The sequence below is a fragment of the Neophocaena asiaeorientalis genome, unplaced genomic scaffold (genome assembly GCF_003031525.2).
Source record: "Neophocaena asiaeorientalis asiaeorientalis breed wild unplaced genomic scaffold, Neophocaena_asiaeorientalis_V1.1 scaffold438, whole genome shotgun sequence".
Lineage (NCBI taxonomy): Eukaryota > Metazoa > Chordata > Mammalia > Artiodactyla > Phocoenidae > Neophocaena > Neophocaena asiaeorientalis.
In genome coordinates, this window is record NW_020173491.1 from 6,293,155 (window position 1) to 6,306,873 (window position 13,719).

At 54.5% G+C, this 13,719-nt stretch overlaps 1 protein-coding gene across 1 annotated transcript; it reads left to right on the forward strand.

Annotated features, from left to right (window-relative positions):
* The first annotated feature begins 599 nt into the window (after window positions 1-599).
* IRX6 (iroquois homeobox 6) lies at window positions 600-6,507 on the forward strand. Its single transcript, XM_024747494.1, has 6 exons — window positions 600-1,181; window positions 2,180-2,437; window positions 3,106-3,215; window positions 3,410-3,717; window positions 4,509-5,111; window positions 6,060-6,507. The coding sequence occupies exons 1-6, from the start codon at window positions 1,137-1,139 to the stop codon at window positions 6,065-6,067; spliced, it is 1,332 nt and encodes a 443-aa protein (XP_024603262.1). The 5' UTR covers window positions 600-1,136; the 3' UTR covers window positions 6,068-6,507.
* Window positions 6,508-13,719: the final 7,212 nt, after the last annotated feature.

A 13,719-nucleotide genomic window follows, 5' to 3' on the forward strand; every position in this document is an offset into this window, starting at 1 on the left:
AAGGCCCTGGCAAAGCCCCGGGCATGGAGAGCCTGCAACGAGCTAGAGTCCTAGGGAGACTGGGGCGGGGAGCCAGGTCCCCGAGGACAAAGACGGCCGGAACAGTGGGCTCCACTGACGCTGCCCAGCGCTGCCCCAACGAGCTCGGGGCCTGTGGCGCGAACAAACTTTCCTGCAGCGGAGGGGCGGGGTGGGGGGGCCGGGCTGGAGGCTTCTCCCCCGAGCTTCTGCTCTCCTCCACCTGCCAGCTTTCAACCTCCGCCCAGCCTTCGCCCACCCCTGTTTCCTCCCCTCCCCCGCGCGCCTCTATTCAGTTAGACTCCTCATCTCTCTCCTCTCCCCTCCTCCTTCTCCCTCTAGCCTTTCTCCCCCACTTTTCTCCTGTAGTTTCTCCTGTCTCTTCTTTTGTATTCTCTCCTCCCTCGCTGCCCGGTGCTTCTCTCCTCCTCCGGGCCGCAGAGGAGGAGGTAAACGCGCTGCGCCCGGGGCCTGCGCGGCACAGTGGGAGGCGTTTCTGCTACTTCTCCCGGGTAATTTGGTGAGATTGTGCGTGCGCGCGCGCGTGAGTTTAAGGCGAAAACGGTAGGATCCTGCGCCAGGCAGAGAGGGTCAGGGTCTTTGACTTTCCTCACCAGCTGCACAAACCTCCCGGAACAAGTGTGAGTGTGGTGGGTGCGCGCGCGCGCACGGGCTGGCTGCGCTTGGCAGGCTTGGTGGCCCGGGGCCCCAGGGCTCGGGGGCCCGCCTGGCAGCCCGGGATTACCGTGACGTCACATTGAGCCTCTGGCCACCTTGGACTGGGGCACCTCGGGAGCTGCACGGCCCCGCGCCGCGCCTCACCTTGCCTCGCCACCGCGCGCTTTTGGGAATCCGCATCCTCTCCCTTCCCCTGCCCATCCATGGGCCCTTCTGTCTTCCGGACCACGCGGGCCGGAGGGGAGCCTTCTGGAGCGCAGGGCTCGGCAGCCGGGCTGCCTTCGGCTCTGCCTCCAGTCGCGCCAAGCGGGCGGAGGACCCGGCGCTGGGCACCGGCAACCGTGTAAGGAACCGAGGCCGCGGACGGCTGGAGGCGCAGAACCGCGAGGCAGAGGCGGGAACTCGCAAGAGAAGAGGGAGGTGGGTCACGGACAGCCACCATGTCCTTCCCGCACTTTGGACACCCTTATGGCAGCGCTTCCCAGGTAAGAGCCGCCCCCTTGGGGGATGGGGGCGGGCTGGAAGGAGGGAGCGCCTAGCGCAGGAGCCCGCTCGTAAACGCCCCCCTCTCACACGAGTCCCCGGGGAAGTCAGAGAGCGGGCACCTGGGTAATGCACCACCGACCCCTCTGGCAGCCCCAATCCCTGGCTGAGAACGTTCAACTCCCCCAGCGTAAGCTGGAAAATCGTGGGACCCGAAACTTGGGCACTCTGGCCACGAGCTCCGTGAGGATCCCGGGAATCTTACAGAGAGGCCTCCTTATTGTACAGATATCCGAGGTGGCCAGGAGAGTCTCAGACTTCCAGTCCAGAGCCCTGTCCATATCACTGTTTTTCTGGGCTTGTTCGTTTGTTGTCCTCTGTTCTTTTTCTTCCCTTTCCATGGGCAGGTCCAAGCGCTCTGCTTCTGGTTCCTTCGATTTTTCCAGACCTGGGTGGGTACTGTACAGTGACAGGGTTTCCTGGGGAAATTCTGGAGAGCCCACCCCTGTTCAGTTTCTCCGCAGAGTGCCAGAGGACTAGTCCCACTTGACCTCTGCCCCGCTTTGTGATCTAGGATAAGCCTCCGACTCTCTCTAGCCCTCACTCCCTATCTATAAAATGGGAGCAGGAGTGAGACGTGGTCTCTAAGCCTACCTTCAAGTTCGGCCTTTGTAGGATCCTGTGACTCCGGGGAGGGAGGGCTCGCGAGGGAACTGGCCGAGGTTGGCTTCTGTGATTTGGGTTTTAGAACCTTCCCATGACCCGGAGCCCCTGGAACTCTGGAGCTTAGCAAAGGTTTAGGGGTATTTATAAAGGCAGTTTGGGTAAATTGCGTCTACGGACAATTCCTGTCCCAGTCCTCAGCAGAACGCTCAGCACAGCACAAGGTGGCATTTAGTTTATATCGAATGAAGGAACGATCTGGCAGTTCCGCCGCTGGCTCCCGCCAGCCCGAGGCGCCGGTCTCTGACCTCCGGTGCCCCCTCTCTCGTCCCCGTAGTTTCTGGTGTCTGCAAGTTCCAACGCCACTTGCTGCGAATCCGCCCCGCGTTCGGTCCCAGATGTGGCCTCAGGCTCCACCCCGGCGGCCGCGCTCTGCTTCGCACCCTACGACAGTCGGCTGCTGGGCAGCGCGAGGCCCGAGCTGGGCGCGGCCTTGGGCATCTATGGAGCTCCCTACTCGGCCGCTGCAGCTGCCCAGAGCTACGCAGGCTACCTGCCCTACAGCCCGGAGCCGCCCACGCTGTACGGGGCGCTGGTGAGTAGCTGGGGTGGAGCCTGGGTCTGTGCGTCAAAACCTACCCTCCTGGGGGCAGGAGCGGCAGGGGCGAAATCCAGTGTGATGTCTCCATCTAGGAAGGACTCACAACTCCGAGGAAAGGAAAAGGTTAGGACTGTATATAAAGAAAAAAAACATCTTTACAGTTTACAGGAGTCCGTCCTGTACCTCTATTAACTGCGTGAGGTAAACAAGTCATCACTAGGCTCAGGGTACACATGAGGAAACTGAGGTGCAGAAGGGCCCGAATAACCTTACCCAAAGTCACAGAGATAGAAAGGGTCAGGGAATAGCTCTGGAAGGGCAGTAAAGAAAGTTCCCCAGCTGGTGGGAGGGGGGAGGGGCTGGGGGGGACAAGTAGTAACAGTAATCTTAACAGCTAATATTTAACTATCGCTTATTCTGCACCAGGAACTCTGTCAAGCGTTCTTCTTCAATAACCTCTAGGCATTATTGTTATCCCATTTTACCAAGGGGAAACTGAGGCATAGAGGGGTTAAACAACTGTGCCCAAGATCACACAGCCAATGCGAGTGGTGGTACTGCAATTGGAACCAGACTTGACTCCAGAGTTCACACCCTCAGCAACTCCCCACCCCTCTTCCTCCCCAGATGTAGTTCTGAATTCTTCCTTCCTCCCCCACCAGAATCCACAGTATGAATTTAAGGAGGCTGCAGGGAACTTTACACCCGGCCTGGCACAACCAGCAGCCTATTATCCCTATGAGCAGAGCCTGGGGCAGTACCAGTATGACCGGTAAGGCATGGGGCATTGGCGGCTGGCATCTCAAGTCCTTTTCCCCCTTCCTGGCCGAGGTAGGACCAATCCACAGAGCATGGGGGGCTGTGTGCTAGGATGGGGAGCAGAACCTCACTTCCAGGACGTAAACAGTCTCCTGACTGCAGCCCCAGGTTCCTCACCCCAGAACTGTGAGTCATGTTCTCCCCCAGGTATGGATCGGTGGAGATGGGTGGCGCTGGGCGCAGAAAGAATGCCACCCGGGAGACCACTAGCACACTCAAGGCCTGGCTCAACGAGCACCGCAAGAACCCCTACCCCACCAAGGGCGAGAAGATCATGCTGGCCATCATCACCAAGATGACCCTCACCCAGGTGTCCACCTGGTTCGCCAACGCGCGCCGGCGCCTCAAGAAGGAGAACAAGATGACTTGGGCGCCCAAGAACAAAGGCGGGGAGGAGAGGAAGGAGGAGGGTGGAGCAGAAGAATTGCTGGGCTGCCTAAATGGTGACACCAAAGGTACCGAATGTTCACTGCCCCAACCTGCATGGGTTTCCAGCCATCAAGCAGTTTAATTGGCTTTTCACAACCACCCCGTGGGGTAGCTTTTAGGAAGGCACCCCCTTGCTTACCCTTGCATATGCAACCCCTGCATGCCTCAGGGCCTTTGCCTGTGTGGTTCCCTCTGCCTGGAATTCCCTACAGAGCCGGCTTCTTCTCGACTTGAAAGTGCCACCTCTGAAAAGCCTTCCCTGGCCACCCACGCCAACTAGCTTCCCAAGTTATTCTCTATCACGTCAGCCTACTTTATGTGCCATACTTAGCCCCTCAGGGATGTCAACTCCCCTAGAAAGTGTCTTATCCACTGCTGTATTCTCTAAGTTCCTAATACCTAAATGCCTAAATGATGTCTGGAGCATAGTTGGTACTCAGTAAATATTTTCTCAATTAAGTAATACACACCAGCCACCTGTGGGTGTTGGAATTGGGTAAAAACTTTCCCTTGCTTTTTTAAGGCTGAGGAACTGAGATCCAGGTCTTAGGCAGCGAAAAGTGGACATTTCCTTGGGGTATCGGAGGGGAGGAGTCTTCCAAAGGGTGGGGGCAGGTCTAGGGGCCGGAATTCTTTTCCTGCTGCGCAGCCGGCAGCCCAGGGGCAAATGTAGGAGGCGGTGTGGCCATCCTGGTGAATTACACCGAGAATGCCCTGAGTGCAGAGCGCGTTTGCTAAAAGCTTCTCAGGGTTGGGCACTCCCGAGGATTTCCCTTGGGGCCTAGGGCTTTTCTCACTCGCTCCTGATTTCCCGCAGACGTTTCAGCTAGCCAGGAGGCTCGGGGGCTGAGTGACCTGGAAGACCTGGAGGAAGAAGAGGAAGAGGAGGCGGATGAAGAGGAGGCAGTGGCCACAGCTACGGACAGGCTGGCTGAGCTCCATCGAGACACTCAGTCGCTGCCGGCGGTACAGTGTGCCGCAACTCGAGAGGCCCGGCCGGAGCGCAAGGAGTGCAGTCTGGCGGCGCCCCGCTTCTCGTTCACTGAGCCCCCCAGGTCGGGAGAAACCGACTTCCTGCGGGCCGAGCCAGGAGGCCCCACTTTGACCATGCACTACCCGCGCAGCGAGAAACCGCGCATCTGGTCTCTGGCGCACACTGCGGCAGCCAGCGGCGTCGAAGGTGCACCCCCAAACCTGTCCAGGCCACGAAGTCCTGAGTGCCATCTGATTCCTGGACAGCCTCCAGGCCCCGGCGCGCGACCCGCGGTCCCCAGAGACTCCGCGTGCGAAGAGTCTTCCCGAGTAGCCAAAGCCTTTGGAAACCCCTCGTTTGCCCAACAGGGCCTGCCTCTGGACTGTGCGCCATGCCCGCGGCGGAGGGCGCCGGCAGTGCAGTGCCAGTACCAGTCGGGAGCAGAAGGTAGTGGGCCCCCAACGGCGCTGGGAGTGTCTGTCCAAAAGACACCTTCCCCCGACACATCCATCCATCCACCCACCCCACCCCCGGGTGCCCATCCGCTGCACACTCTCTCTGCCTCTCCAGCATGCCCAGGTTCAGACCTAGCGCAAGATTGTCTCACAGCACTCCTTGAAACAGAAGCTTAGAGTAAAAGTTCTAGTTACCAAATCTTAAAACCAAATAATAGTACTCAGCTCAGAATGAGACAGTAACTTGCCTAGAAAACCCTTAGAAAGTCATTGAAGAGATGGACAGCTAATATCTCTCCAACGTTCAGCCAATGTGCCAGGTGGGCACCACCATGACCCTCTCCAGCACAGCCACCCTTGTCCCCTGCCTGCCCCTTGGAGGAAGCCAGCTGGCTCCTGCTGTTCCGTTGCCAAGACTTTGCCAGGGCTAGGCACGTACCAGGGCTTTCCCGGAAGTCTGAGGGGAAGGGCCAGTGCTTAAGTTCAGCTTGCAGCCCTCTGTGCCGCCCACTAAATCCCTAGGGGCGTCGCTTAGGTGGGTGCTGTCCCTGGAAAGCCCCGTGCCCCCCACCAAAAGCTCACCCCCAAGCAGGGCAGGACTGCCAATCAGTGTCTCCTGCCCCTGGCTGGTTCTCTGGCTGTGTTTGGTGGAAGGGAATTTCACCCCACAAAGGGACATTCCCGAAGCATTTGGCAGCCTCCAGCAACTACTGTCAGATTCTGCTCTTTGAAGTAATTTCTCTCAGAATTAGCTACTGGCTTAGAAAATTGGGTTACACTGTTATTTGAATTTACACATAACGGGGTCCAAATGCTACCTCTGGCAAGCAAATTGCCCCTAGACCTTTGATTCCTTTTGGATGAGACACCACTGACCTCAGATTTCCTAGGAATCACCACCAAGTGGCCCTCCGGTTTTAATCAACCTTTCCTCTCTCAGCAGGTTAGCGCAATGGCTGCGATTTGCAGAAGAATCTTGGAAATAAGCCCTACTTTTTGGAACTCACCTCCACACTAAGAAGCTGAGAGACCTCCCCAGGGTCTGGGGCTCTCACTTTGCCTAAGAGACAGACACACAGAAACCCTCCTACCGGCCCTCCTCCCACACAGAGCTGGGAGTGGCTGGCAGATGTGCATTTTGTCAGATCCCACGGAGGAGGCGGCAGGGCACCTTGGGGAAGGTCAAGGGGGAAGGCTTGGCGAGTCTGCACCGTGCACGGACTCAGTATCCAAGTCTCCCTCTCCCCTCTGGATTCAGGGTCTGAAGCCACTCCCGCTCCTGCTCACTCCCATCACCCTCACTTTGTAACTTCAATGCTGACTTGGCCCCTAAGGACCACGTGGGTCTTCTCCCCCTCCCCACTCCTTGTGTGCTTCAAAATAATCCAACCGAACCCAAGCTGTGTGGCCTCTTTGCGACAGGGGAGCCTGATAAGGTCGGGGTGGAGGGGAGGATGAAATGTGGTTCTGGGGACAGGATGCAGATTTCAGTCCCTTTCAGAGCTGGGAGAGAAACTGACAAGGGAATGGTCAAGGCCACGGCGCCTGCGGCTTAGCCCACCGAACTGCGGCCCCAGCCAACTCGCAGAGCCCGGCAGACGCCCGGCCGATTCCTGGGAGGGAGGGAGGGGGGCAGCCACTGGGGGCGGGGAAGAGGCAAAAAAACGTGGAGCCGTCAGGATATTTGTGTGGAAGCTGCATTTGTTTCCGGGTTCGTACTTGGGCTTTAAGTTTGCTGGGAGGAGGGGCGATGGGGATCCTCTTGTCCGTCCCTGGGCGCACCGCTGGGACCCCCGCGCTCCTCCCCTCTGCCCCAGCGGCCAAGTGTGACAGCTTGCCGGGTCGATGAGAGGCGAGAGAGGGCATTCTTTCCATTTAATCTAGTGCCAGCAAACACTTCCGGTACAGGCCAACCAATGGGAGCTGACGGGCGACGAAGGGGGCTTTGTCCCCCTGGCTAGCAGCGTCTGGAGTAGGGCTGGGGAGTGCGGGGGCGGAGATGAGACATTTAAAGATGCCGCTGCCAGCCCTGAGTTCGTGTCCTCGACGCGGTGGCTTCGGCTTTAGGCAGCGAGTGCGTTCGCCGCTGCACACGAGGAGAGACGGAGGCGAACCCGGGACAGCGCCCTAGTGGGGAGGTCCGGGCAGCTGATGCGGAAAGATGCGGGAAGGCGGGAGGGAGGGCAGCTGGGGTGTGCGCCTAGGGGCTGGATCCTCGGGAAGCTGTGTCTCCACTGCTGGGCTCCAGCCCGGCCGGAGGTGACTGAGTGACAGCCTTCCAGACCAGCGCCCTGCCAGCTGACGGGCCGCTGAAGTCTGGGACGGGAAGGATCCTCATCCTTGGGAGGAGATTTTAAGAACCTTGAAGGCTGCAGAGAGGAAAAGAGGGGGTTAAAAAAAAAACGAAGGGAACAGGCCACCTCCCCCTACCCCACCCTGCCTTCTTTTCTATAGAATAGTCAGAGATAATGAATTACAAAAGCACAAACCCCTTCCTCAGATGAGGAAACTGAGGCCAGATGGGAGGGTAGGGACTGGCTCAAGGTGGTGAAGAGGGACCCAGCTCTCCATTGAGGGTTCAAGGCCCCTTTTAGCTCCTGCCCCTCTCCCTAGCTTCCTGCTGGGAAACCACCTCTCTGCTTTCGTTTTGCTTCTGGGCGACAGCTGCTCCCACCCCCAGCCTCCCCAGGGACACTCCAGTCGCCCTCACTGACCTGCGGCTTAGGGTCCGGGAAATTAAACTGCGAAAAGATAAACATTATTTCCAGTCGGCTTTGTGGGATTAACGCTTGTAATAAAGCGCATTAGCTAGAGGTTTCTTTCAAGGCGCTCTCGACCCCAGCCCCTCCTAGGGGGCCAGGTAAACCCCCTCGGGGGGCTGCTGAGGCTGCGGAAGCTTGTTCCTCGGGCCTCCAGTTGGGAGCGGGGCTCCCGCTAACCATTTAGTGGAGAGGAGAGGGGCCCTTAGCATCACATCGAGTCAGATTTCCAGATGGGAAAGTGAAGGCCAGAGGGAAGGGACCCACCTAAGCCCGAGGTCATGTGGGCCTAGAATGCAGAGAGTGGAGGATGGTAGTGGGCGGAGGGTTTACCTGCACCCTGCCTCCAGCCATTCAGCCTTTATAGGACACTGAGCCTTGCGAAAGGAGGCCCAGCTATCAAGCAGGACCTCTAGAGGTGGTCTCTCTCTCTTGTCTAGGAGGTCCAGCCTCTCCCCCACCACAGCCCAGAGCAGGAGCCTGCGGCCCAGGGTTGTTCCAAAGACCTTGGGCCTGGTTAGCTGGAGGCAGAGGCGTGTCAGAAGGGCCAAAAAGAGTAGCCTCGAATCCCAGGAAACGGCCTGACCACCTCAATCCCATTACTACCTTGCTATGTGGCCGTGGACAGCCCCCTTCCCCTCTCGTAGTTTCCCCAGCTGTCAGGTACAGAGATGATGTAGTTCTCCATCCTGGTTCTCAGTGTTCACTCCGGAGCTGATGGTGGGCTCCAGGAGCACAGGTGAAGGCCTGAGAATGGCGAGTCTGAGCCTGTGATTATCCCAGCCTCCGGCCCCCAGCGGCAATCTGTTCCCACCATCTCTGTCCCCACTGAGATCCTCCTGCAAATCTCCCAATCTAATCTCCCAGAATCATATTTTGAATACTGTTTTGATTAAACACCAGAGCAAGGGGAGGGAGGATGCACCCTGCCGTCCTCAGCTGAGCCTGCTGGGGCCCGCAGACAGCTGGCCTGTGGGCCCTGCAAAGTGAGTGGCAGTCAAGGAGGCAAGGTGACTTTCTCAGGTTTGGAGAGACTGTAGGACTGGCCCTCCAAACTCCCTTGATGGCTCACGTGCTCCTTCCCTCAGCTGGGGAGAACCATTAGGAGACTGGGTAGAGAGAAGAAGCTAAGCCAAGGGAGCCACAACACGTGTCTTCTTCCTTTATTGATTCCTTTCCTGCCAGGAGTCACGACATTGGCATTGGACTCACTAGATGATCTCTATGATCACTTTTGGCTCAAACATCCTATGACCCTGGTAATGATGACAAGAGCTTCTGGAGCCCTTACCACGTGCCAGACTCAATTCCATGTCCTTTAAATGCACGGACTCATTTATACGTCACAAGGGTCCCAGGGACCATTATATTATACTTACTAGTGTGTCCATCTACCGAATGAGGAGACAGAAGCTCAGAGAGGTAAAATAACTTGATGTCAGTTATCCAGTTAGCAAGTAAAGAAGTCAAACCCCAAGTAGGACTGGTTCTAAACCACTAAGCTCTACTGTTAATGCATTCTCTTATTTTAAAATTCTTTTATTCCATTATGAATAAGAGCCTATGTCTTTGATACTCTGTCTATGAGTCTATTGTCTCATGCCTCTGGAACTCCAGGTTGCCCTTCTTCCTTCTCAGGAATATCCAGTGGAAAAGGACTTCTGGTGCCTCCTGGACCTGCCCCCATATCCTGGCTGAGAGCACCCCCCCATCCCACTGCCCACATTTCCCCGGGACATGGCTGTCTGAGACACCCCTGGTCAGTGTTTGGCAAAATGTAGCCCATAGATCTCCACCATCAAAGTCAGCCCATGACTAAAGAATCCCACTGGGAGGTTGCCTGGAAGATCTGCTTGTGTGACAAGCACCCTAGGAGGCCTCACGGGCCTCTCATCTGAGTAGCAGTGGCTGACCCTCAAGTGGTCAGACCCTAAATTCAGCCTGAGACCTTAGGATGCCTGCTGTCGGCCAAGAATAAATCACATCCCAGTAACAGGCGCAAACATTTCCTCCAGGATTTAATCTGGATTGGCATGCAATCGCCTCATCTGGTTCGGCTCCCCACGCCCCATCCTGAAGCTCAAAGATTTGTTGTTATTGGAGGGGGAGGAGGTGACCTAGGAGACGAACTTGCCTGTCCGAGCAGTCTGAAGACTAACTAGGATTCCAGGTTTGGAAGCATCTTTGGAGTCCCCTGCCCTTCGGCATGTAAGAGAATCCTGTGCCCAAACACAAGCATGCAGTCCAGAATCACTACATATTTGGGGAAAGCCAACACCAGGAAGGGAAGACTGTATCCTAAGCAAAAAAAATAATAATAATGATGGAGGGGATGGGTCTCTCACTGTCTCCTGTTGCAGCCTTGGCGGCAATAGAAAGTTTTTTCTTTTTTGAACCAAATTCTTTCTCCACATCTCTTCTGAAATCAATTTCCTGAACCAACAAGTCTTACTCTTCTCCATGATTCCTTCTTCTTTGTCCTACCCTCTATGCCTCCTCTTCCCCTCATCCTCTCAGTGGGACTTGTTTGGTCCTTCCTCTGAGATCAGGGTAAGAATGGAGTCCAACAGCTGTCTCCCAGTTATATGGCGGAGGACCCTCTCCGTTGGCATGATTTTCATTAAACACTGAGTTGGAGAGGGTGGAGAAATAGTGACCTGAGTCCTTGGGCAAGTCACCAAATGCCTCTGAGATTCAGCTTTCTCCTGGTAGGTGGGATCATGTTAAACCATGTAGCTCTTTCATAATTGCTCTAGCTGCCGTGGAGACGAAGATACAGATCAGTGTTACTTGAATGTTGGTCAATGGCAAAGCAACACCCCTAATTTTTGCCAAGAGTTGGAGAGATGTTAAAGACAAACTAGCACCAACGGAGGCTTCTCCTTTGTGAATAAGAGGATTGAAAGAAAGTTGAAGAGGGAACCATTTGTGTCACTCTGAGATTCAGCATTATTTAATGCCATGACCAGCTCACATCACAGCTTGTACACATTCGACTGTTTGGTTAGTTAACCTGTATGAATGTAAAGGGTGATTATTATTGAAGAGATCATCAGAGACTGAGGTCTTCCCTCATTGCTTGAGTCTGTCTCCAAATTCCAACTTGGCTTTATTTAAAGTCTTAGACAACCTGCCTTAGAACAGTAATGTCCACAATGATAATGATGAGTCTAGAGTATTTGTTCTCAACTCTGGTGGTGCATCAAATTTGCCTTTGTTTTGATTTTCCATACCAACCTCCAAGCTGTACCTCAGACCAATTAAATCCAGTCTCTAGGGGTGGGCCCCAGCAGTATTTTTGAAGCTTCTAAGTGATTCCAATGTACGGCCAAGGTTGAGAACCAGTGAACTACAACTAGGCTGTTTCTCCTTCCAGCCCCACTATTTTCTAGAAGGGTGTTGGAGTAAGGGATGGGGCTTGGCAGACAAAGTCTAGAAGCCTGTGGTTTCTCCCTGGAGTCTATGGACTTCACGTTTTCCCCAGGGTAAAATGAGATATGATAGTTACAGTTTACCACATCATTCACAAAGGAACCCAAAGATGGATGTCATCCTGGACATCGAAGGCCAGTGTCAAGCCAGGGAGACCTCCTTGAGCCTTGCCCATCTCATATGCCAGCTGCCTGTACACAGAGTGGAAGACCCTAGGCACATGAGCCAAGTCATCCCCGGGACAGCTCAGAGGTGGCCCTGAGCTGGGTAAGAGCCCTTTGGAAGTGTTTCTTGGTGTTCCAGTTATGTATTGCAGAGGGAAAAATCACCCTCAAACTTAATGGCTCAAAACAGCAACAGTCATTAATTTTGCTCACAGATCTGCAATCTGGGCAGGGTTCAGTGGGAATGATTTGTTTCTGGTCCGTGAGGTATTAGAAGAGGTATCTTGACTGGAGCTGGAGGATCCACTTCCAAGGAGGATGTGGGGTTCCAGCCCCTGCAGAGGTTTCCACCCTTGCCATGGGCTGATTGAGTTTCCTTACATCATGGCAGCCAGGTTTCGAGAGCAAGTGTTTCAAGAGGCCTGGGTGGAAGTCACAAGGTTTCTCATGACCCATCCTCAGAAGTCCCAGGATGTCACTTCCACTGTATTCCATTGGTTAAGCAAGTCACTAAGCTTGTTCAGAGACAGGAGAGGAATTCAACTCTACCATTTAATGGGAGGCGTAGCATAGAGTTTGTAGCCATCTTTACCCAAATTGAGATCATAGCTGAAGGCCCAGTTCTGAAGGCAGTTCCAGACTTTATTACTCTCCCATTCAACGTGTGGACTTGGGGTTCTGTCTTAGTCAGCTAGGGCTGCCGTAGCAAAATACCACAGACTGGGTGGCTTAAACAACAGATGTTTATGCTCTCACAGTTCTAGAGGCTGGGAAGTCTAAGACCAAGGTGCCAGCCAGTTTGGTTCCTAGTGAGAGCTTTCTTCTTGGCTCACAGATGGCAGTCTTCTCATGGTGTCCTCACATGGTGGAGAGAGAGAGCTCTGGTGTTTCTTCCTCTTCTTATAAGGGCACCAACCCTATTGGATCAGGGTCCTACCTTTATGACCTCATTTGACTTTTATCACCTCCACACGGGCACTGTCTTCCAATACAGTCCCATTGGGGATTAGGGCTTCAACACAGGACTTCTGGAGGGCCATAATCATTTAGTTCATAACAGACCCTAACCCAGAACTCAAGATGGACAAGGTCAGTTAGGAAGTAGGTGACCAAGAAAAGGGTGCTGATTCTCCCGCCAATGGTCCAGGCCAACCCCTAGCCACAGAGGTGCTGGCTGGGGCAGACATCTAGCTACCCATCATATCCCCCCATCAATGTCCTGCCCTGGGGACTTCCCTAGTGGTCCAATGGTTAAAACTCTATGCTTCCAATGCAGGGGGCCCGGGATCGATCCCTGGTTGGGGAAGTAGATCCAGCACGCCACAACTAAGATCCCACATGCCGCAACTAAGATCCCACATGCTGCAACTAAGGCCCAGTGCTGCCAAATAAATATATATTTTTAAAATGTCCTGCCCTGGCAATGTGTCTGTAACCTCAATGTGGAAGAAGAACTCAGTGACATACATTCAAGAGCCATTAAGTGCCTGACACTGCATATGATTCATAACACTCTGTAAACAAAGAAACTGAGTCTTAAGAAACAGAGTCGTTTTTCCAAGGTGCCCATCCGGAAAATGGCAGAGTTGGGGTTCCAATCCAGGTCTGTGTGACTCCAAAGCCCTTTCTGTCCTCCAAGGGAAGACAGAAGGAGGCTGAGTGCCTCCACTCTAAGATCATGCTGTAGAGCAAAGTGGTAAGAGCACAGCCTCTGAAACCAGACTACCAGGGTCTGAATCCCAGCTCTGCCATTTACTAGCCGTGCAACCTGAAGCAAGTAGCATAACCTGTCTGGACCTCAGTTTCCTCATCTCTAAAATGGGAATGATAATAGTGCCTGTGCCCGCCTCACTGGACTGTTGTGAGGATTAAACGGTTAATATATAAAGCATTAGAATTGTGTGCCCGGTCCATAGTATACATTATGTAAAATGTCAGCTGCAACTTCTTTTCCCACTACTGCACCAGCGGTCCCTGCCTCTCCAGTGAAGCCTGAAATCACTGTTGTGTCCCCACCCCCAGCAGTCCTGCCTGCCCTGCTTATTCTACCAAGTTGATGTCACAGTTCACACATGTCCCTCTCACCTGGAACAAAGACATGGGGTCACTCTCTCGGGTGTCCATTTAGGGAGAAACCTCATCCAGCAGATTTTATGAATTGCTCACACTTCCCCTTATCAAGATTAATGGCACCATTGCCCACGGTCAGTCCTTCTGTGGTCTCAGCTAATGACTTCAACCCTCA

Coding starts and splice junctions, on each gene's coding strand:
- IRX6 (XM_024747494.1), top strand. CDS start 1,137: ATGTCCTTCCCGCACTTTGGACACCCTTATGGCAGCGCTTCCCAG. Junction 1,182..2,179: donor CTTATGGCAGCGCTTCCCAG/GTAAGAGCCGCC, acceptor TCGTCCCCGTAG/TTTCTGGTGTCTGCAAGTTC. Junction 3,216..3,409: donor GGGCAGTACCAGTATGACCG/GTAAGGCATGGG, acceptor GTTCTCCCCCAG/GTATGGATCGGTGGAGATGG.